The 25,305-nt window shown below is 41.3% G+C and overlaps 1 protein-coding gene across 1 annotated transcript in view; it reads right to left on the bottom strand.

Annotated features, from left to right (window-relative positions):
* The window catches only part of AGBL4 (AGBL carboxypeptidase 4), a 952,894-nt gene that overhangs the window by 89,798 nt on the left and 837,791 nt on the right, over positions 1–25,305 (bottom strand). Inside the window, exon 10 of the mRNA XM_034063537.1 lies at positions 15,293–15,445. Within this exon, the coding sequence (XP_033919428.1) occupies positions 15,293–15,445 (153 nt within the window). The remainder of the gene's footprint in view (positions 1–15,292; positions 15,446–25,305) is intronic.

Below are 25,305 nucleotides of genomic sequence, written 5' to 3'. Positions count from 1 at the left end.
AATATAAATAATGACTTGCAGACTTTCACAAAATTAATCTCAGTTCACTAGTAACATCAGCTATTCTCCTCCTCTTTTGGATAACACCAAAAAAAGCTTGTCATATGCATGAGCTAAAAGTGAACTTTCCAGATCCTCCATTCCCAAAAGTTAAGCTGGACAATTATTTGGATATTGGGTTCCTTCTCTTTACTGCATTTCCCTGTGTCAGAAGCATTCTCCCCTACCCATTACTGTGGACTCTTTCAAGCAGAGTAGAAATACAGTGGCATTTACGTTTTAGTGAAACTTTCTCACCTAAGACATTTGACTAGTTCTTAAACTAGGTCACACGAATTTCCAGTTCACCAACTTAAATGTTAATGGGGTGTTGCTCTCTGGGTGCAAACAATATAACTCACAACTTTACAGCATTAGCAGTATAGTATGAAAGACAGTATTTTGTGCTATTTTTGAAGATCTGGCTGTAAGCACCCTACAGCTCTATGGTTATTCATAGTGTGGGATTCATAGAGGGGTGGAAAGGACGACTCCCAAGAATTTTCATAAAAGAGTTTTAGCTTTCCGTTGAAGGCATGACTGGAGACTGAAGGGGATCTCACCTTCAGGTTGAGTGAAGTCTCAGCCTGTTCCTGCCAACTAGGCAGGAAAATGGATTCTGATTTCATTTTGGTTATCAGAATATGGGTGTATGGAGCCAGCTCAAAGGAAGAAGACAGCAAAGGTGTCAAAACATGATCTTGTGGTTTGTGAGCAGAAGCATCACCCACAAGGGGAACGTGCTAGTTCTATGGTTGTATTTGGCACAGTGAAAACAAAGAAAATGTTGGAGAATTTATTCAGGTCAGACATTAGGAAGACGGAAGAACTCCAGTGATTAGGATACTCAGTTACTGATATAGAGTACCTATGAAGATCTCATCAAATATGTTTGAGAACAAAGTGTGCAATTATTTGTTGAATATAGTTCATGTTTTTGGGGTACAGCTTGGGTATGATATCCCTTTCAGTTCTACTTCCCATTACTTCAATCAAGCTAGAAGAAGGTTATGAGTTGAATTCTTCATAAATGATTTTTGAGATGAATCTTACATAATATCTTCATCAGAGTTCTTGGCATGGTAAAGGGGGACCATGCCAACAAAATTTGCTGACATACTGTGGAATGAATCACCATTATGGAGGAGTCTCTGAATATCATACCAAAAAGAAGGGTGGGATGAGTTTGAGGACTGAAGTGATAGTAGTCAGGTGAAACTCGGACACTCAAGTACCAGGTCATGTACTCAGGGCCTAATAGAAACAATCTCTGCTATAAGCTGAAACCTCATCAGCTGGAAATAGTTGAAGAATGCCTGATATATTACTTCACTGAAGTGATTGTTACTTTCTGGCAGAAAATAACTGAGAGGTTGGACCTAGTTATTGGCAAAGTTATTCTTGCCATTTAAAAGTGAATTATAAGTAGCCTAAACAAATTAAGGTAGGCCAAAAAAAGAAATCAAAATTTGGATCTTTCCAGAGTTTGAATTTTTAGACTACTATATTGTGGAGTTTGGGAGTTTTGATTGGTGATTTGTTTTGTTTTATCTTGTGTTTGTTTGTTTAGCAGAAACATTCCAGTTTCAGCTGTGCAAAACTAATTGAAATGGCAATGGCATTAATAATATCACCTGTTCATTTCCTTGCCAGGTAGTTCTGCACTTTCAGGAGTAAAAAGAAGCTGAACCTTCATATAGATGCATAAATGTAGATTTTGGAGGTTAACTTTGTCCTCATTTTGAAAAAAAAAATACCTGATGTCATATACAAATGATGTCTTGAGTAAAAGTAGCATCTCTGATTCGACTCAAGAAGGCTGCGGTAAAGAAAATATAGCTTAAACCTTTCAAATATGAACACATGCATGGTTTGAAACAGTGGCTTGGTCTCGGCTCTAGAGCAAATATTATAAGCCAGAGTGTGATTTGGTGTTTTAGGTGAAAGGAAGAGAATGACAGATTCAAGAAAATTCAGCTAATGACAAGGAAGGGCAGCAGGTACTTGCTTGAGTCCAACCTTCTACTCATTGCTTCAAGTCAAGATAAGTGGAGTGGAGAAATAAACAAACTGAACTTTGACTCTTCACCTCAACTGATCTTGGCAACCGATAATGCTGAAACAAAGGCTATAAAAAGCCCTGCATTGTGGCAAAGAAGAAGCCTTCTGCATACCTATTTATTTAATCAAACTCTAATGTGGGGACAAGAGGCAAGAGGAGGGGAAAGAACACAGATAAAGTTGTCTGCAAATACGTCTTTTGATTTTCTGGGAAAATCTATTGCCCTAAAACCCTTGCAAAGCTAAATTGAAGTAATCATTAAGTAAATGCACTGAGCAGGCACAGCAGGAGAACAGCTAAACAAATATTAATTTCTCCAAGGCTCAATTGCATGGGAGTGTCAACAACAGCAAAAAGTACAAAGTCTGGAGGGTGAGGGGAAACACCAAACACTTTGAAGTTCTTAAATAGGGATATTTCTATGAAATCAAGAGTAATTCATTATTAAAACACTTAGATACATTAAAGCTTACAGAAGGACTCTGCTTCCCTGCTTGTGTGAGAAAATTCAGTGAACAAAAGCTATCTACAGAAGATGCCAAGCAACAATAATCCATTGTTAAAGGAGCTGAGCAAGAAAGGTGAAGGATTCCCCCACTTTCTTGTAGGAAGAAACCCACCAAAAACTTACAACTGCATTTCATACACACTTGAGAGCTTCAAGGTGTGCTGACCCTCCATCTACATCTCAGACATTCGTGGCAGCTTCCCCTGACTGGTTTCCCCATTGAGAATGACAGTGAATGGCCAAGCAGCACAAAGACATTTGTAAACCAACTGGGAATTCAGACATTGCAGCAGACAAAGAGATGTGTGGAAGGAAATAAGAAAAGCAAAAGTGCATGCAAATTCTCTCTGGAGTGGTCTCAAAGCCGAAAAAATAAGTCTTGGCCCTTGCTCAGACCTCTCAATATGCCAGAACCTCTGTCTCCAGGGCAGCGTTGCTTCATGGCTGGTAGGGACACTCTACCATGCAGTGTCTTTCCTGAGTGAATTCAGCACCCTGGTAGCTGGCTTACAAGCTCAACAGCTTAGGCAGCTCCCGTATGGCTGAGGCTACTCTTGGTTTCTCTGCACTGCTCCATCATCCTGCTAACAACTACTGGAAAGAATGCTCTGAGCAGTTCATATTCACAAAGTAAGGGCGGTTTATTGATTGGCTCTGAATGACTGTACCAATCTATCACAAGAATGGATCAAAAAGACAAAGAGGGAGCATAGCACATTTCTCACACACCTGAGACTGAATTTGTATCCTAATGGACTTGGAATATCTGAGTGGTTCTGCTTGGTGGGAGCTTTCACTGGTGGGACCTCCTCCCCAGTGTATGTGTGACTTAACAGGGGATTGTCTTGCTACAGCATCAGGAAACCTCAGTCTGCACAAAAGTTAAAATTGAAGGCAATACCCAGTAAGTTAGAGTCCACTGTTCAGTGGAAGAAGAGATGCTAAAAAGGGCTGGAATGACAAGCAGGCTCAGCAGCCAGCCACTTGTGGATAGGAGCTTCTGTCCTACCTTTCATTGATGGTGGGGTAAAGGAACAAAATGATACTTCCTCATAATGGACTTGTTGGGGAATGGATCTTTGTTGTCTTCTGAAATTGCTCAACACAATAGGGAGAAAAAAGATCAAGGTATCACCACAGTGCAAGTCAGACCTTGGCAGGCTCCTAGCATGGGAACCAGGGTATAGACTGCACATCACTTTCGATCAATCTTAAGGTGTTTCTTCAACCCAGTAAGAAAGAAAACAACAAGGTACAAATGGCTAGGAAAGCAATTAGGAGAGAAATCAACCAGACAGGAATCTGGTAACAGACTTTGATAGACTGAGAAAGATTAATTCCTGATGTAGCAAGGTCTAGGGGGTTCCCGAAATCCAACAGATAGATTTCACCAGCTGTTCACATCTACTGCAATGCAATTGATAGTTTATGTGCCCATGGAAAGAACTAGCGAACTGCTTACGTCTTCAAAAACTTGAGCTCTAGTGTGCACATGAATGTTTCCCAGAAGAACATTTCTCCTCACAAGCACAGTATCTGCATGAAGCTCAGAACAAAGAGAAATTCCCATTTGCCGATATAGATAGATGATGTAGGACCAGGAATTGTTTTACAAAAGGATGTAACACATTCAGTTGTATGCTCACAATGAATCAGAGAATCATGTTAGAAATCTTTACTGGAAAAGAGCAGAGACATAAACACTAAGAGGATTTATAATCAGAGAATGATTTCATACTACAACACATAATTAAACAGTATGCTGGGTCACTCTATGCTGCAGAAAATGGACTTAGTCAGACATCAATGTGATCAGACAAAAGCCATTTTTTACAAAGCATCTATGGTTTTTATACTGTTGTCTGCATCTGCTTACAGATGGTGTATTATAACTGGATACATATACAATAACTCACTGTATTAAGATTGGATACATATTCAATAGCTTGTTGTATTGTGATTGGATACATGTTCTTGTATCACACAGCAACTAGTATACAATTGATCAAATAAGAGCATGAGAACCTAACCTTTAAAGCTTGCTAACAGTTCACTACTTTGTATCTTAGCACATTCCAGTTTCTTCTTATCTTGCTTTCACCGTTACTCTTGCTTCCTTACCCACATCCTTCTTTATACTCAGTTCATGTCGAACTCCATGTAGGCACTTGCTGGCTTGGGAACATAGCCATTCTTTGCTAAAAATCCATCCACAACCCTATGCCATTTACATTTGGGAAATAAGCTGTATTTTACAACTGAAGATAATGACCACCCTCAGCCCCCCTCCCCAAAATAGATAAAACCAGAAAAATTGCCTATATTTTCCTTGTTCTTTAGTTGAGTAAAAAGCACTTTACCTACTGGGTAAACTGGGATTATGCATACAAATTGCTTCTTGTTCCTCACCTGTCAGCACCAGCAATGGCCAAGTGTAATCAGGACTCAATTACAACCTCACCAGAGTTACCCGCTGATGCTGCTCCTATAGTTGAAGAGTAAGCTCTTTTCCTAAAGCAGGTTTTACCTCTATGAGCCCTCAACTCACTGCCCCAGTGTAGCAAAAACCCTGATAATAAAAAAATCAGTAGTTGGTGCTCTGGAAAGAAGTAATGGCACACTTGTCATCAAGGAAGAATAGACGTGCCACTGGGAAATGGACTGGAGCCCAGACAATGTCAAATCCCTCTCAGTGAAGAGTTTTACAGTATCAACTATAACTCACTCTCATTTTCTAGAATGCTTTATTGGAGTCTGCAAAAGTTAGAAAGAGAGCACAGACATGCACTGGTTTGGAAATCCCTGCCACAGAAGAGTGTAAATAGCAGCACTGCAAATTGTGACTCGTCTCTTTGCCCCATACCCAGGGTGTCATAAGAGGGGTGCAACTGGAAGTTCATTTTCCTCCTATGGATACAGCTAATTACATGCCAACTGCTTTGACCCTGCCATTCTTGCAGCTGGTGCCCATCAAGCTACCCCTACAAGAAAAACTTATCTCTTTACTTCTCTGGAAGCACTGAGGAAACTTCTCACTTCAAAAGCCAACTTAACCGTCTTTTCACACGTGGTCCATTAACTCTCTTAATAGACTGGAAAGCATACGTGTTAGTGTTTTTTTGTGATAGACTATCAACTCCGTGCCAACTGGGTCTGGAGACTTGGAAATCGTGGTATCTGGGAAGCTGCTATCAGGCAGCTTTCTTCAAATTCAAAGCTACAGCCAGCTTCTGAAATGTAGATGAGATTACTAAAAAGAAGGAAGAAAGGGAGAAAGAAGGGAAAAAGAAAGAAGGAAGGAAGGGAAAAGAAAGGAAGGGAAAAGGGAGGGAGGGAGGAAGGGAGGAAGGGAGGAAGGGAAAAGGGAGGGAGGGAGGGAGGGAGGGAGGGAGGGAGGGAGGGAGGGAGGGAGGGAGGGAGGGAGGGAGGGAGGGAGGGAGGGAGGGAGGGAGGGAGGGAGGGAGGGAGGGAGGGAGGGAGGGAGGGAGGGAGGGAGGGAGGGAGGGAGGGAGGGAGGGAGGGAGGGAGGGAGGGAGGGAGGGAGGGAGGGAGGGAGGGAGGGAGGGAGGGAGGGAGGGAGGGAGGGAGGGAGGGAGGGAGGGAGGGAGGGAGGGAGGGAGGGAGGGAGGAAGGAAGGAAGGAAGGAAGGAAGGAAGGAAGGAAGGAAGGAAGGAAGGAAGGAAGGAAGGAAGGAAGGAAGGAAGGAAGGAAGGAAGGAAGGAAGGAAGGAAGGAAGGAAGGAAGGAAGGAAGGAAGGAAGGAAGGAAGGAAGGAAGGAAGGAAGGAAGGAAGGAAGGAAGGAAGGAAGGAAGGAAGGAAGGAAGGAAGGAAGGAAGGAAGGAAGGAAGGAAGGAAGGAAGGAAGGAAGGAAGGAAGGGAAGGAGGGAAGGAAGGAAGGAAGGAAGGAAGGAAGGGAAGGAGGGAAGGAGGGAAGGAGGGAAGGAGGGAAGGAGGGAAGGAGGGAAGGAGGGAGGGAAGGGAAGGAGGGAGGGAAGGGAGGGAACGGAGGGAACAGAGGGAGGGAGGGAGGGAGGGAGGGAAAGAAATAAACCCCACAAAGGCAGAAAGCTGACCTGAAGGAAGAATGATTGTGGGAAGCAGGGATGTGATGAAATGGGAACAGAGCTCAAAATTACTCCCTGATCTCACCTCGTAGCTTTCTCATGTTTCTGATGCAAAGGAGGGAAACTTATTTCATCTCAAAATGATTTGTGACTACTGAAATTTGGGAAAAGGGGGTTTTGAGAAGTTCAAGATAATTTCAAAGAGGAATCCCATTACTTAGAGTTTTTCCAGATCCCTTAGGGATAGATTGGACTCATATTCCTGTGAAAAGGGCTGGTTCATTCCCACTGATGGGTCTGCAGTTGACAGCGTTTTGTTTCATAACTTGTGCCTGGTAGGAAACAGTGAGGTGGATTCCAGACTTCGGGTTTAGCAAGGGAATATTCTCTGAAGTAGAATATGATTTGCAGAAAGAAAAGGCATGAAGGAGAGATCTGAAACAGTTTGACTTGTCCTAAGAATATGAGAGAGAAAAGCCTGAAACTGAACCCTAAGATCAAATAGCCTCAAATCCTAACAGATTTCACAATTCTACTTACCTCTCTTTTTTTGCCTTCTTCCTCCTGCTCAGTGGAAAGGAGACAGCAATCATCCTTTCCACACTGCGGTAGTACCATGAACACAACCTGCCTAGCACCACATTGTCAGGCTTTAAAGTGCAATTCTCCTCAGAGAAATAACAGTTTAAAGGTACTTTGTCACCACACACACATCTGCTCCCTGAGGGGCTTCATTATCCTTTTAATGTGGAGTGAAGTAATACCAGATCTTTCCCCATCCCTCCCAAGTGTCTTTCAGTCATGCCTGCTTAAGTTTGCTGATAAAAACACATATTTGCATGGCCATTAGCAGAGGGCTTGGAAGGAGGGAGCTTTATAAACTCTCAGTTTATGCCTCAAAACCCAAGCTACCAAATGAGTTACCTTTTCGGAAACTCTGTAGTTAGAAAAGCAACTGGGTTTCATGCTTCAGGGTTTCAGCTGTTCACCTGCAAGAACTACAATAGCTGCACTTCTCACTGTTCATTAATATCCATACTCTGCTCCCTACAGTCCTCTGCCATACAGCTCCAGTACTGATGGAGGTCTTCACAGCCTGTTGCCTGTCTCTGCACCTTGCACCAGTTACACTGACAGAACCAGTGCAGGGGTTTGGCTTGCGTCTCACATTCCCTGGAATTCATCCTCACATGCAGTGAAACTGGTTGTACTCACAGCTCTCACCTCCTCCAGTGCTACGCCACTGAAGATACTTATCGTGCTCACTGGCTCCACCATAGCAGCTAATGCAACTGGAATTCAAATCAAAACAGCAACTTTTCTGAGAGAGCTTCTTAAACAACATCCTGCAGACAAACAAAGAAGGGGGCTTTGCAAACAAAGAGGGTGGCCTTGCCTGAGACTTTCACTAGGTCAGCCAAGGTCTCCCATACAGCACTGAGCAGCCCATCATAACCTACTCAGGAAAGGCAAAAGGAAGTGTCAAATTTCACCCCATCCTCTGAGCAAATCTCAGTTGGAGCTCCTCTTGCCAGTAGATTTTGCCACCCTAAACACACAATGTCAGGTCATCTCAGCTCCATCAGTGAGTCTGCTTCTCCTTGTCACCAGAAGTGCACTTAACCATGCATGGCAATATCACCTACTCAGTCATTAACCTACGCGCAAACCCACTGCCCATAAACCAGTGAATTAGTCTGGAACTTATCTCCATTTAGAGAGCCAACACAATCTGTGATCAGTGATACAGACAAAGGATCTGCAAATGCAATAGGGTAATAATGAAGAAAAGGTTTGCTTTTTCCTCCCTATTGTTTTCTTTTACTAACAGCAACCCCTGCACATCCTTCCCCAAAGATGCCAAGGCTGGCATTTCCTAGTCTAAGCTCTACAGAATAATCACACCATTTAGAAAAATAATTTGTGTCTCTGGAGTTCTCAGTTTCCCTATTTGTCAGTAGAAAACGAGACGTTTCCCCAAAATATACAATAAAATAGCCTGTAGCAATAGCCTGCAATGCTTCTCTTTACCATAGTTTTATGAGTGCATGTGCATTCTCCTGGGAGTGCTTTCATAATCATTTATACAAATGACAGAAACTTAGGACAATGAGAAGCCAAAAGGGAAATACAACCATCATGCATGCAATTGCTTAAAATACTCTGCAGAAAAAGCAGTTTGCTCTGTGGCAAAGAGATGTGCTGCTCACTTGTAGGTCTAAAACAGGAACTTATAGCCCCTTCTGAGGAGGGGCAGCATGCTGTACACTGCCTCCAGAGCAATCCAGTAGAGCCCGTTGCTCAGACTCCTACTAGGCTCTTTCACTACTCTGCAACAGTTCAGACAGACATATACTCTACATACACTAAAATATCACAGCTAAAATACCCAGAAAACAGATCCTGGGAGAGGAATGGGTGTCCAGTTCTTAACCAACTTCCTAGCCCTCCTTCACAGCAGTTTGTCCCAGCCAAGTGAAATTTGCAGCACTTTGCCATAGACGTAGCTTGCATTTGAATGTAAAGGAGCTCCTTTCATATGTACTGCTCTAAAAGGAGGCTGTCACCTTCTCCTGGCTTGTTGACATTAGGTAAGAATAACGATGGCCTTTGAAAATACACCATAAAATTGCTACAGAATCTTGTTTCTTTTGTGGATATTCAAAATTTCTACCTGTGTGTGGATGGAGAAGGGATTGCCAACTCCTCTATGCACAGCAAGGTACTGAAAGAGAGTCCATTTAATCAAAACTTCCTCTTTCCCCCCCTCCCCCCCTTCCTTTTCTTTGCAAAACAGATTAATTCAACCCTCTATAGAAAAAGAGAGGTGGACTGGTCCAGCACGATGTAATGGAGCAGTTTCATTTAGCCATCACTCTCCAGAGGGCAGAGATCTTGTGAGACAAAGCCTATAATGCTTGGAAGCACAGGCTTTACAATCTGTTCTCTGTGCCACCAGAAATGTGTTTCCTTTCTCTGCTCACCCAGCCTCCACAAAGGATAAATAAATAAACGAACTTATGGAGCAACATGTCCAAGAAGCAGCCAGCAGAAATGCATCCCAAAGGGGTGCTAAACCATATAATAGCTGTATTTGTCTTCTTGGAAATGCCCCGGTACAAGACAATAAAAAAGGAAGTAGGGTCATTTGTTGTGCTCAGGTTTTAGGAGATTTCAGAGTAGATCTGTTAAACTTGCATGATGTTAACAAAACTTACCTGAACGCAATAGCTTTTGCCTTCTGAGACAAGGGTCATTTCCTGCCAAAACAGCGGAGACGCACTTAAGAGATGGTAGTGCAAATGAGTATAGATTTTACTTTGGGATGAATTCTAGGTCTGAGAAACTTGCTCTAATGGTAAGTGATAACAACCCAGCAAGTCTGCCATGGATATATGGAAGGAGGTTTGCTAGAAGGAACACATTTTCCCTAAGAAAGCTTGGATGGATGAGGGGGGTATTGTGGAAATAGGAGGAAAAGACCTTGAGTATGTGGATTAAAGGAAAACAATGGAAAATACAAATCGATCTTGGTTACTCAATTTTAGATATCCAGGATAAAAAAAGGCCCAAAACCAAGCAGAAAACCATGACAAAAAGTACTAGCATAAGTCATTCCATATCTGAATATTCTCATATTGTTGAGACAATGACGGTCTCAAACACGTTTTGGGACACAGTATTATATCACTGGGTTTAACAATATGTTTTCCTAAAGAAAATTTGGTGAGTTGTTGTTCAGAGACTTCACCTTTGAGTGCTTGGAATAAAACACAGGGAAATGCTGACAAAGGAACCAGACTGGCACTTTGGAAACCTGGGTTTTATTCTCAGATTTCCTCAAGCAAGTCACTTCCCATTCACTTTCTGTCTCTCTCAGCATGACTAGCATCTCTTGGGGTTGTGGACTTCCTCAGTGGATAGCCAGTGCCCAAAATGATGGGATCCCAAGTTTTTATCAGGGTCCTTGGCTAACCACAGCACGCAAATGACAGCAAACTGTGTTCCCAAGGAAAGCGCTCTGCTGAGAGGTCGAATGCAAGTAAATGAAATGAGAACTCAAAGGTATCCCATGTACCACCAGTTTGGAGTCCAAAGAAAAAAAAACAACCCAAGAAGATTAAGCCAAGTACCTCTAGCCAGTCTTTTTCTTTTAACTGGAAATAAAGCAATCTTTATGAAGTGATAAAACTATCCAAGAATGGCTGTGGTTGTTTCTTTTAAATGAACCAGAGAGAACAGATGGTGTCCTCCTCTCATACTGTCACAAAGGTCAAAATTAGCCACCCCTAAGACTAGCAGGTTCTTGAAATGCTCAAGTGCTTGTGTCTGGTCATTATGACTAATCCACTCTGCAGAACAAGGAAGGTCAAATGAAGAACACCCCTCTAAATACTGCAACAACTCCTAGCCATGGCTGATGTGTAATGCACTCAGACGTGGTGTCAACAGCTGCTCCTAAAACCCAATGAGTCAGCCCTTCAAAAGAGCTTGTCGGGTCTCACTGTTAGAGCTTTCATACAGATTATATTTACTCCCCAATGTTTAAAAATATCCTTCTTAAACCTTGAAAATATAGAGCATTTTCCTTACAGAAGCTTTCCTTTTCCCACAGACACCTGCCCAAGAATGTCTAATGTATTTATTTGGGAGCTAAACTTCCTAGCTCTTCTTTCATTTTCCTCTTAACGTGCTGACAGCTAAACCGAAGGCAGTTCCGTGTTTCTGAAGTCATGTACAAATGAAGAATTTCCAGTCCCTTTCACACCTTTTACCTGCAAACCACAGTCAGCCTAACGGAGCACTGTGAGGTTAAGTGCTCTACTCAACAGACAGGGTACAGAGATGTTGGGTGACTTGCTTTTGGTCCTACAACAGGCACGCAGGCACAAGTCCCCTATCCACCCCCTACTCTAATCACCAATCTCCCCTGGATGCTGCCATTTAAATAAAAAAGCCTATTGGAAATGACAGGTGAAGAAAGCAGCCCAGGCATGAAATGAAATGCACTCTAACGTATATTAATAGGAGGTTGCCAGACAAAACGGCACAAGGCATTTGATCGCATCATCTTAGGCTTGTTGTTCATGCTCCTTTGCATCTGGCTGCATGATTTCTGCCAGATTCTCGGCTGGAGGAGCAGGCTAGGATTTGCCTGCTTTCCCTAACCCGTGCCGGGCTCAGCTGTAATCATGCAGAGCACTGAAAGAAATCCCTTTGAGTCAGGATTCATTCCGAACATGTAAAACCCAGACAAATGACTGCTTCTCCAAAGTGAATCCCATTTCACAGCAAGTAGGTTATTAGTGTGGAACTCCATACAAGTAGCCTGCATTCAAAAGCCCTCTGCATTATTAATAGAAGATGAGCTTTTGACATCAAAGGAGAACCATTATGTATGCTAAACGGTGGCAAAAATTGTACCCGCACTTCAAACCTTTTCAGCTCTTTGTCCCTTGTAAATCAATCAAGGTTGACAGATGCTTTAAGGAGAGTAATCTTTTCAATGATACTGTCAATGGATAACATAATGGAACATTGTCTCTGTGCTGTGTGAAGACATGGAGCTAGTCAATTATGGACAACACTTCATGCAGCCGCCAGTTTTCACTTGAAGTGCTGCTGTTGAAGTATTATAATCCCAACAAATGGCCGCAGCAGCATACAATGTAAATGAGACCTCCTGAAGCTTTGGAAAATTAATTAGTAACAACAGTGATCCATTCCCACACTTTCAAACACCAGCCTGGTAATGTTAACGATGCACTTCCCCCCTTCCCTTTGTGTAGTCAATAGGGCATATTTACATACACTATTTTTAATCTTCAACACTTTTTTTATCCCCTTTTTTAAATGCAGGAAGCTCTGGGTTCCTTTCCTCTTTTTTGAGCAGCAAGATTCGGCCCTGACATTTCCAACCACTCACATAACCCACATGGCTGGAGCTGAAAACAAGAGAATAGAGACCTGGAGACCGCAATAATGTTCACTCCTCTTGCTTCACACACATTGAACACTTTACATCTGTCTCCTGTTCCAACACTGCAATCCCCTCAGCTGGCCTGAGAAGAATGGCTTGGATGGATGGCAGGGAAAAAGCTTCTGGCCTCAAGAGACCAGTAGGATGTGAGTTGGAAGTCCAGTGTACTGAGTGCTAGCTGCACCTAGGTGAAACTGTGATGCACTGGAAAGCAACATATATATACTATTGCCAGCTACTACAGAAAGGAGATTGAGAGTCAAAGGGGAGAGACTATGCTGTTTATTTAGCTATTGGCTTCTATTTCCTATGTCATTTTCTCAAAGATTTTCCCTTTGTCAACCAAGGCTTGCGCTAAGAGGAGCAGTTCATCTCCCACAGTAACAGAAATCCCACACTTGAGCACAGAATTTCTAAACTATCAGTTGCAGGCTTTCATTGCTATGATCTGTGAATGCCCCCTTATCTATAATGTGCTTTTGAAACAATCAGGTGCAGATAAGAAACAAAATCACTGAGGTCTTCTTGGACAAGAACAGGCTATTCCTTAAACCCAACTCCCTCTTCCCTAAACTCCAAATCACTGGGAGCAGATAGAGCTTGCTGTCCCTCCTTCATTTAGTATGGAATTTGGTCTTCTGCACTTTGGACAATTTTCCGAGAAGCCCCTGAAGTGGGTGACCACAGAAAACTTCATGCTGCAGCAGTCCCCCAAATTCCCAAAATATATAGACAATTGTTAAACAATATTGACAATGGTTAAACAGTATTGTGAGACAACAGAGGAAACAGCACACCCTCCCAGGCATTACCCAGCCAGCTGCCACGGCTGATCCCAAGAAGAAAAGGAAAATGTTTGGTTTACTAGAGGCCCCTCTCTTGGGAATAGAAGAGGCAGAAGAAAGGATATCTTCTGCCTAGCCTTAGGAAAGCCAGGGACTGATACAAACTGTTTCCCACACTTGCATAGAACAAATTACCATAGAATAGAGGAATGAACAGGAGCCGGGAGGTTTCAAATCCTCCTTCCTTTTGCTGGAACAGGTCTGTCAATACAACAGTGGCACAACTCCATTTCTATACTCATTTCCCAATCAAACTCTACAGCACAATATGCATAAACACTAGAAAAAAAAAAAATCCTGTGCTGCATCTTGATGAGAAAGCTTTAGGCTAGCATTCTTGCCATGATGAAAATGGCCTTTTTTTCCAATTACAGTTTCTTCTGCTGTCAGACTCATTTGCTTTTGTATCTGGTTTACATTTTGTTTCTCCAAAGCCAAACACAAGGAATGCTGCAGGGTCCCTATCCTCCTGCACCCACCACTTCTACCACAAGTTGGTTGGGATGGCAATGTAGAGTAATCAGTCACCATGCCTCAGCTGTCACCATCTTTGGAGGAGACCTAGGTTTATCTCAGTACCAGGAGGATGAAGTATAAGCAAAAAGGGAACAGCAGAGGGTAGGAAAACATATTGTGGGTAACAAAGAGGGTTATGAACATAACAAGCATAAAATCAGGGCAAAAAGAATAGGTTCTTCTTCTCTTCCCTCCTTGGTGCAGGATTCTAAAGTAATTTTTAGTTGATCCTGTTCCCCTTACATAGGTGCAGAATGTTATCCACTGCCTTCCCTTCTCAAAGGGCATGCCTTGGCCAAGATGAGTTACTGAATATTCCTTATCCCAATCAAAGCAAAATGGGAGACCAAATGCATCTTGTAGGACTATCTGCTCAAGCAAACCTGGAGTGCATAGACTGAAATAGAGCAAGGGGTAGCTGCATAGAAGTAGCTTAGCTGGCAGCTGTACAGGTGTCTAAGGGGGACCAGGAGAAGCAAACAAGCAATTGCAGGCAGGGTGGGTCATTGTGTGCTCTACTTGCACAGCTTTCAAATAAAACTGATGCACAGAAGAGGCTATAGAGAGGGCCAGGATGTCATATTTGGACGCAAAGTTGCAGCACACTGAACCAGAATCTTCAATCTACAGACTTCTGCAGAGCTACTGCAAGCAATGGGTGCTAAGGATCTGTTCTATTTAAAACTTGCTCTGAAAACATATGCCCCTTTCTAACTCATTTATTTCTAACATCCACACATAACTACTACACACATACTTCCTTCCAAATGACATGTATTAAGCAATTGCACATTTTGTTGCACAACACTTTTCCATGTTATGTCAAACAATTTCAAAAGCATAGACTGCTTTTGTCACTACTTTTGACAGAAAATTATCTAACCTTTTATTTCAAGTTTATTCATTTTGCTTCTATTTGCTCTCATAAAGTGTACACGTAAAAAAGACTGCCAATATAATATAAAAAAATGAAACATTAAAGCTGATCCAGTTGATCAAAAGATGAAAGAACTTCTGATAGATAAAAGAAGTATCTCAATAATTCAGAACCAAAGGTAAAGAACCTGCTTCTGTTCATGTGTCTAATGACAACACACAAGATCACAACTTACTATTTTGGATAAAGTAATTATAAGAGGGAAGATGGTAGTTAATAATGACAAAAATTTCAAGTAGCCTTCTATCCATACTAAAATAAAATTCACATAATCCAATTAAGCTAGAGATTTATCATTAAAAATAAATTAGGAAAAAAAAATTAAGAGAAGCATTGCTTACATAAGAGAAGTCTTCTGCATTCTGACAGAGTAGCTTGGGAAAAACAGCCTGTCGCTGAAATCTCTCCTCGTCTTCAAAGATGTTCCCATACATGAAGCCATTCATCATGGTGGAGTGGGCATGGATGTCAATATAGAACTCCAGGTTAATCTTCTGTTGAGGGAAAACAACAAGAAAAACATTCAACATGAGATAAATCATAATGGTGTTGTGCAGGTGAAGCCTCCCATAAATTCAATACTGCCATCCTTGAATGAAGCATGGTACCAGCATCAGAGAGCCATGTTAAAGACATTGCTTTGACTCATCCAGCCATTCGTACCTCTTTGTGGGTGCATTTGAGTTGCACCACAGACCAACGATAGCCATTTATTTGCCTGTTATGAGAAGTCTGGAAGATTTATGCAGTACAGGACACTGTGCAAAATAATAATTCTTCAGTTGGATACAGGGCTTAGTGCCAGTGATACAAAAATATGCACCTTCCAGTTCTAGAGCATTACCATGTGGGCATAACTTTGCCATCTCTACACAGTTCTGCATCGTAATATACACATGTTTCCTTCTGCCAGGAAAGACAAGCTCAAAATTGTGTAAAAAAGACCAGTTTTTTCTGTGCAATTTATTTCAGTTTATAAAAAAAAGTATCACAAATATTTTTGTCTTACTCTGCTTTGTAATAGCAGTTCAACAGAACAACTTCCCAAACAAGAGCTTTGAATGCCTCTCAGCTCATAGCTTCCTGCAGGATACTGCATCAATTCTTACTCAAAAGAAAACACTTCAACCGCCTAACACAGAAATGTCTGCTCTCTCTCTGTACCCTCTTGGCTTGGCAAGTCAGTATCAGAAGGATCTGCATGAAAATGCCACTCAAGTCTCCAGTCCAGAGGCACATATTTTTTTCTCACATCCTATATAAGTTATACCACTTCCCCTGCCATCAGTGGCAAACAGTGAATCATAGAATCATAGAATAGTTAGGGTTGGAAAGGACCTTAAGATCATCTAGTTCCAACCCCCTGCCATGGGCAGGGACACCTCACACTAAACCATCTCACCCAAGGCTTCATCCAACCTGGCCTTGAACACTGCCAGGGATGGAGCATTCACAACCTCCCTGGGCAACCCATTCCAGTATCTCACCACCCTAACAGTAAAGAATTTCTTCCTTATATCCAGTCTAAACCTCTGCTGTTTAAGTTTCAACCCGTTACCCCTTGTCCTATCACTACAGTCCCTAATGAATAGTCTCTCACCGGCATCCCTGTAGGCCCCCTTCAAATACTGGAAGGCTGCTATGAGATCATCACCATATACAGTGGCACTGACAGCAATGAGAAGGAAACATCTAGTAATAAAGAGTGCTGCCAGAGCAGGTGTCACTGGATCAGCCAGGTTCCCAAAACTCTTGCAACTTCTGTTCCTAGAAAAATGATGCTCCATGACTAGGCAGTGACAAATGCACCTCTGTCTCCTGGCCACCATGGGGCCAGTAAGGACCTCCCCTGTGACCAGAGGGTTACAGTTCATATTTCCCTCCCTCAACAGGGGGTTGGAGAAGAGCTCTGTTAGCAGGACAAGGTTCACAATGCTTAGCTTGCTACCCCTCAGTGGCAAATAGGGACCCTGGGCAGTAAAATACAACATGTAGCTTTCCAGCCACGTGTCTCATCTGCACACAAAGCTTGTCCAGGCTACTGGAGAATACTGAGCTACAAGACAGTCCAATGTAATACAAACACAGACTGTATTATGCAGGTCATGTGACAGTGGTGTCAGCTCTCCTAGAGAGTCTCTGATGGGGGGAGAACATCACTTAGCATGTGAAACTGATATGATACAGATTTACTTTCCCTTGGCAGAAAACCAATGTACAATACACAGTGCCTGTTTAGTTTAATTAAACAGCCTAGAGAGAGTAATACCGTATCTTATTAAGCCTCTCCTATATTAAAATGCAGTATCAATATATGACCATGCTTCATAGGAAAAGGAGCATTTGATTGTATTTGACTCTAATACAATAAATTGTTTGCTCCTGCCAAAGCGTTATGCTGTGCTATAGAGGACCAGCACTGCAATAAAACACACATCTGCTATTCCGAGATATAGCACTGAGGAGAAAGATTAGCATTGACAGGATGAAATACCACATTGGATTTTCTTCCTTTCCAAGCATACAGAAATTAAAACCAAGACTGGGTAATATTATTTTTTGTAAGATAATTTCCCCATCAGAAACAGAATTTGATGAGATCAGACGCATGCTGGCATATCACCATAAAACAGAACATGTTGTAGAGTCTCGAAACAGTGATTTGATGAAGTGAGGAGATAATCTAGTTAAACTGGATATTTGCAGAGCATGAATGTCCTTCACACAGATGTCAGTAACCTAATTCAGACTTACTTTAGAACAGCTAGGCAGAATTCTATATAGGGGCATATTTACTAATAAAAAGTAATTGAGAAGCACAGTGAGATATATAACAATAGACTGGTGTAATTTGTGTCATAAACAGAAATAAAGGTGCTGGCATAAACTGTATGATTTGTGCTGTATCATACTATAATTATTCAACTTATTTGTTATCAAATTATTTCCAAAAGAAGGTGCCTTCCAAAAGAAGAACAGATTACTAAAATAACTTTCCCTAGGTTATCCAGCAAGAAAATCTCCTGCAGAACATGGGTGACCTGAGCCTCAGTGTAGTGTTCAATTGATCAAGTCACACAGTCCAACACAGTACTTTCTAAAATCTCCTAGGATTCTTGTGATAAAATTGTTGATAATGGCATTTCAGATAATTTTAGAGAATCCTCAAGGTGCTGAAATTTCTTTGAAGATCTTCCTTGATCACCAAAACTGTTTTCAAATGGTCTATTCCAATGGGTATTTGTGAGGGAACAGTGTCCTTCACAGATATCAACTTCACCTAAAGATTAAGCTTTCACATTGCTTATTTGGAAACCATGACATTCAACAGATAGCTCATCACCCAGCCAAGTGTCTAAAAGCATTTATCCAGTCATTCATTACAATGTATTTCAAAAGTAATTTCCTAACTGAGCCCATAGTAAATATTAAACTGTTTTTTCCTGGCTTTTCCTCCTTACCCTCCTACTGAACATATAAAAACCCGCACATTCCTGAACATTAAATATACTCCAAATTTGCAATTCTCCATCCTATTCAGTAAGTTGTTAAACATTGCTAGAGTAATTGCCAGTTAAATGTACTACTCCCAGACAGAGCAGAAGAGTATTTCCGTGTCTTGTTTCTTTCATCACATTCATTATTTTATCAAAGGGAAACATGTTGAGCATTCTCCATTGCAGAACAAATAATTCAGTGGATTGTTAATACAGATTAGACATTAGGGAGAAGCTCTTCCCTGTGAGGGTGCTGAGGTGCTGGCACAGGGTGCCCAGGGAAGCTGTGCCTGTCCCATTCCTACCAGTGTTCCAAGGCCAGGTTGGAAGGGGCTTGGAGCAATGTGGTCTTGTGGAAGGTGTCCCTGCCAATGGCAGGGGGGTTGGAACTGGATGAGCTTTAAGGTCCCTTCCAACCCAAACTACTCTATGATTCTATAGCACATGAATTCCTAATGGAATTCTCAGGCACAAAGTTATTGTGGCCTTAAGATGGAAAATAACAACCCGGTCACTGGGGCATTAAACTCAAAGTTTGCCACCATGCACCTCAGGCAGTAGATCAAGCAGGACAAAATTTGTTTGTGTCAAGTTTCACAAAGTAATTAAGATATGTTCCTGAACAATAATGGTATTTCTTCTCTCTCTTTAGAGTCACACACATACTTTATATGTAGGAACTGTTTCACCTACTGCCACACTACAAATTTAAGCTAGAGAATAGAGTTTCACATTTTAGTTGAGGTTCTCTGGAAGATTTTAAGATAATGACTGATGTCCTGCAATTTAGGCAGGATCGCAGAATTAACATTGAATTAAACATATAATGTCATCTACTGATGGGGATTTCAGAAAAATCAGCAGAGAGCTGACCTTCTGAAATTGTTTCTCTTTGAGATAGGGAGAATTTCAATGGGGGAACGATGTTAATAAATGTATGTGTGCATTTACATGAGCACATACAGACACACTTAAAACATAAAGCAATTCTATCTGCTGTTAAACCACAGGGGTATCTGTCAATATCTACACAGCAGAAACCAGCCTGGTTATGGCTTCTAAAGTAGCAACATCTACTAGTAAGAATGGGAATACATTTAGAAATGGCTCAAAGTCTCATAGTTACATTTGCTTCAAGCCTCTAAGTAGAAAATGAATATCCAGTCTCAAACATCCTGGGTGCCAGAGCTGCCTTCTCAGAGACTTACAAGTTACATCCTACAATATGATATTAAACTCATCATTTTCTGCTTTAGAGATGGAATGCAAAATGATTCAGATGCCTTATAAAAATCATCATGCAATTTAATTCCCTCAAGTGTCTTTTTGTGCTTACAAGTAGCAGCAGAGATTTTCTCTCTCACAGCTTTTCCTTAAGTAAAGCTGTAATTACCTGGATGACCCAGCTTACAGAGTTGGAGAAAACAAAGGCAGAGGTAGTGTTTCTTTTCACAGTGTGTCAAAACAGAAATCACTCACTAAGACAGAGACAACAACTGAATCCGCTCCCTACAAAATAAGTTAACGCTCATTGCCTCCAAAAGAATGGTCTTTGCCTCTTCTTGCCACTTACCACACAAAACCAGAATAAATAAATAAGCAAACAAACTTCTGCTCTAAAGTTCATTTGAATCCCTGCCTTTGTGACACACACTTTACAAAGTTCTCTTGAGTCACTCTAAAGTTTCTGGTGGCTTGATAAATATACATATAAATAGGGAGCAGGGGGGAATGAAGAAAATAATGGATAAAGAACAAAGGTTTACATGCATTCTAAAGATATTAAATAGTCAAAATAGTACAGAAACTGGCTCATGGTGACATGCAAAGTTTTGAGAAAATATATTCTTACTTGTCTGCATTTTCATTTCATTAGCTGAATGCCTTTGAAAGGTCAATCATTAAAGAGCAAAAGGAAAAAAACCTGTTAATAGATAGTGCTGATATGACCAAAGTTAGATTTTGAACAGTGCAATTATGGTTCTTAAGGAAACAGAGATTTGATAAATAAATAAATAAGTAAAAATCAATAAATGCTGTAATAAAAGGATAAATGTGCATTGAGCCCAGAACATGAGCCACTAGAGAAACAAGTGGTGCAGGAAGAAGCCAGCTCTGTCCACCAGCTGTCACTTCAATATGGATTTTATTATTCTTGGGCATAGCAATTGCTTTAGAGAGTGAGCGTCCAAAAGCCTTCTTCACTCTAATATTTCATACAGGGGATGGGATAAACACCTTGCAATGTTTTATACAAGCTGCTAAAACCATGGCTTGCCATTAGCAGTAGAGAACATAACAGCCTCCAGGCAGACTTTGAACTCTCACTGCTAAGACACTCTTTGAAGCAAATGGACATCCAACAGTTGGCACAACATAAGGATTTGCCCCTTTTGGTTCACAAAAGATTCAGCCAGGTCCAGAATCTCTCAAAAGAAAATTCTGCATAGGTCTCAAGTATATCCATTCATGACCATACCCCATGCTTAGTTATACCAGTTCTGGCCCTTTGATCTCCAGAGAACACTGCCCAGTAGGGATGCACAAACTTGTCTCCTTCTGACTATACACAGAAATACAAATTGTCAGGATATGGTTCATGTCTCCAAGCTTGTCTTGAAATACCTGCACTTGGATGCCTGATATGCCCAAATAATTTTGTTTTTAGATTTACCTACCCCCCATATTTTTTTCTCCCAAATTTGAAAGGGCCATCAAAAACCTTCACCAAAACAAAAGAAGTGCTATACTTCCAAGAACATTTCCCTCTGCCATTGTTTATAAACCCTGACAAGTCAGGCCTACAGTGTCATCTCCAGTTTTGGAGAGGATGTAAGCCACAGCTTATTAGAAGCAATATTTCAGAGGTGTACCACTACCCCTTTGTAACCATAGGGACTTTATATTTCTCCTCCCGTACATCAGCTCATGGACCACCTGATCCATTCACCATTGTAGACACCAAGGCATCAACTAATATGAAGCACAAAAGCCTATTTCTCCTTATTCTTGTTGACACCTTTACACAATCTGACAATGTCTTTTAAGTGTCCTTCAAGAAGCAGCTTGCAAACACGGATGTACCACTAGCTCTGCATGACCTTCTAGTAATTCTTCATAACAATTCATTAATTTGTTTCAGATTATTTCAGTGATGTTCCACAAGCTGCTGCCTCTCTGAATGTACCACTCCAACGCAGTTGCTGTTCAAAAGTTATTATTTACCTACCCAGTTGCATGGCAAGTTCTCAATCTAAATAACGATTACCTTTTAATGATAGACGTAATCTGACATGACTCATTAGTGTCTCAAAGAGGATGGAGGAAAGACTTCTGTTGGTTCCATGGATTCGTAAAGCAAAAGCATTGCATGCCCATCAACATTGCTTTCTTGCCTGTCTTAAAAAGTAAGGGATGCTTTTTTCTAGCTAGGAAGATGTGACCCCCTTCAGTGAGCTTAAACCCTGCTCTGGTGTGCCCATCAGTAGCCCTGAAAGGAGCTGAACTCATCGTTTTGGCCTCAGAGTGGGAGGTCAGCAACATGCATATTCTAATCCTGGTTCTTTATGTGCTTGCTTCTCTCACCTGCCAGTACAGATAACAACACCTCCTGAGGATTAGCTGACGTTTGTAAAGCACTTTGACGATATAAAGCATCACCGTGTGTACAAGTTAAGTATTAATTCATCCGCCAGGCTGATTCACTCTTTGACCCCTCTGCAGAGATGTCCAGTTAGTGTCAGCTCTGGCAGTTTCTGCAATTCAGGCACCTGTCCACCGGCTACTGGAGTGAAGCCAGCAATTCACACAGGACACAGAAGAGCCGTCAGATGGTAGCAACATTTGGTCACGACAGGGCTGAATTGGATTTGAAAGGGTGACCTGGAGGTGAAAGGCTCTATCAAGAAGCCACTTCTGTTCTAACGCATATTAAGTTAGAGAGGGGCCGGAGACACAATGTTAAGACCCAGATCAAGTTTAGACAAGGTTTTTGGCTCCGCTGCATGTACAATTCTTGTCTGATTTTTACCCTAAATGAATAGGAACCAGGAAATGTACTCTTCTGGATTTTGAGCCTCACCCCAAGGCAAAACTAGAGGGGTGAATCTGAACAAGGACAGTCATTGTTCTGTCTCATCTTTTCTCTCTCCTTCATATAACAACAAACATGCACATACACTCAGCAACATGGGTTTTGACCTTCACAAACTCTGAAGTCTGTAGTTGCTTGAATAATTAGAATAAAGAATTAGGATTGAACTGGGTCTTGGGGCATTACCTTGCCCTGAACTTTGCTGATCTCACTTGTCTCTGCCTATCTCAGACCTCACTTATATATCCCCCCACCATATGCCCTGCAGAACAAGCTCTGTAAATTAAACCTTACTCACTTGCCTGGTACTGAACAGCACTGGCTCTACAGAAAGAGGGTTTTTCAGAAAAGAGAGGGGAGAATTGTGGCAAAAGAATCAATGGCTTTTGGGGAGAGGAAAGGAACTCTACTGCTGAGAGATGAAGAAAGAAAATGAGAAAGAAGGGGAGGGAGAAAGGAAGAAAGAGAGGAAGCAAGGAAGGGAGAAAGGGAGAAACAAATGGATGCAGTAACTGTTTCCTTATCCTGATAATTAAAGCAAGAAAATTGGATTACAAAACAGAAATATCTAAATGACCATATTTTCACCAGATAACTCAATTTGGTTCTGGTCTGGTTCTGGAAGTTTGCTCAGCTGAAGTGCTCCCATTAGCTATACTGAGGGGGTTTAGCACCCCTTGGTACTGTTTGTTAGGCAGCCACTTGTTTGCTGTGTAACCATATGCAAGTCATTTAATGCCTTCAGGCATCATTAATTTCTACTTATACATCTGAAACTATATTAAGCTGAAGACTTCCTGTTCAGCTATTCACTTCGTAGCAATATTAATAGTTTCATGTTTTACCAATAAGGTTTAATTATAACTCTGCAGAACCTTCTGACCGAGGTACACTCTTTACTTTACAAGTACATAAATAAGGCCCAAAGACATTGCCTGCCTCTCCTCCAATTACAAAGGCAAAGAGTGGTTGACTCAGAAACAATGGCTAGGAGTTATGGCTGCCTATTCCCTTATTTCTTAGGAAATATTCCAGCTGGACAAATTGCATTTAGTCAAATCAAACTCTTTAACAATCAGTTGTTCTTGTCTGTCAGATAATATATGTCATTATTCACTATTTCTTACTAAATAAGTAACAACTGGCAGAAAGTCACAAGACAGAAGACCTAAGGTGAACACAATAAAATGTAGTTTTAATTAGCTTATACTGCAGAACTTACTGCCACCAGAGTCTGGCCAAAACAGAGATGAACTCAAAGATCATTCAGAAAAATACAAAGATAAAGATTACATTATGTTATTATACATAAAGCAGTGGATACAATTCCTTGATCAGAAAATCCCAAAATCACCACTGTCAGAAGATTTTCCCTGTTCATAGTCTATCTCTTAGCACCTGTAATAGGTCACTGGATGTTGAACCAAGCAGAGCATGGGTTTGATGTGGTATCACTGTTCTTATTTTCCAATTAGACCTTAATTTATGCTGCAGAATAAGACTTTTGTAGTTTCTAAAAAGCTGAAGAGTTGATTGGTTGGGAAAAGTATACATATTTCTACAGTTTGAACTGCTTACTTTAGCAAGAGATTGGACAAACTACTGTAGGGTAGGTCCTGCTCTAGATAAAGCTTTCAGTTCAAGGAGCTCCTGAACCAATGATAAGCACAAGCTGGACATCAAAAGTAAAGGTTCATTTTACACATGTAAAATTTCTTATTATACCCTTGAGTGTCTTTTTCCACCTACTAACAACATACTAAGAAAATCTCATTAGTTGGATCTATGAGAGGACCTTGTAGTGATTGTTCTTATTTTACATAGATCCATGTGGAGCAAGAAACACATCTGCATGCAAACTGCAAACCTGCCCAGTCAGGTGGAAGGAAACAACACCAAATATGTCATTTGAGGGTTATGTGGCCACCTACTTGCTTGGAAGACATGAGTCTGTGGATGGACATTGCACACATGCTTTACTAGTGATTGAGAGCTGAAAACAAAGAAACTCTTTCTCTTCATCTTTCTGGCACAGCATGAAGCTGTCCACAGGAAGCTGCTTGCCACAAGCATATGTCCATGGTCATTAGTTCTATTCTGTTCCTTTGCAAGTTGTGTCTTTGTTTTCCTTTCTTGTGCTCAGTGCAGGAAACAAACACATCCAAGTAAGAGATAAAAGTGAAAGCTGATAAACAGGAATACAAAGAATTGAGAGATTAGGGACTATACATCAGACATAGCTACTGAGGGGAAGGACAACATGCTAACAAATAAAACAAAGAATCGTCTCTCATTGACCCAAGATTTATCAACAATTGTAAGAATAGGTTTTTTGGAGTTTGACCTACTCAGAGACAGATCAGCACAGTATTTTGCACCAAATTGCAGAATGTTTTCTTTCTATCTAGAAGTATTTATTATCTGTACAGGGCTATAAAAGCTACAATGTAATGGTCATTTTGGAAGGATCTGATTTTACAGCTGAAAGCACAACAGATCATGCCTTTTGCCAGGCACTTAGCATCACTTGTATCTGAAACTTTTTCCTCTGGTATTTCCCTGTTTCCCTACCCACACTGGACAATAGGTGCACATATCGCTGCAGGTACTATCACGTTGTGTTCTGCCTGTCAGACCAAACAGCGGGGCAGCTAACTGTGTGTATAAGTAAAGTCACAAGATCTCAGTATACCCCCTGCAAGCACATATTGAGGACCACAATTTCTTTTTACCTACAGAAAGAATATCCAAGTCTTGCAGAACA

This window comes from Melopsittacus undulatus, chromosome 6 (genome assembly GCF_012275295.1).
Source record: "Melopsittacus undulatus isolate bMelUnd1 chromosome 6, bMelUnd1.mat.Z, whole genome shotgun sequence".
NCBI classification, from domain to species: Eukaryota; Metazoa; Chordata; class Aves; order Psittaciformes; family Psittaculidae; genus Melopsittacus; species Melopsittacus undulatus.
This window is presented reverse-complemented; position numbering and strand designations above follow the sequence as displayed.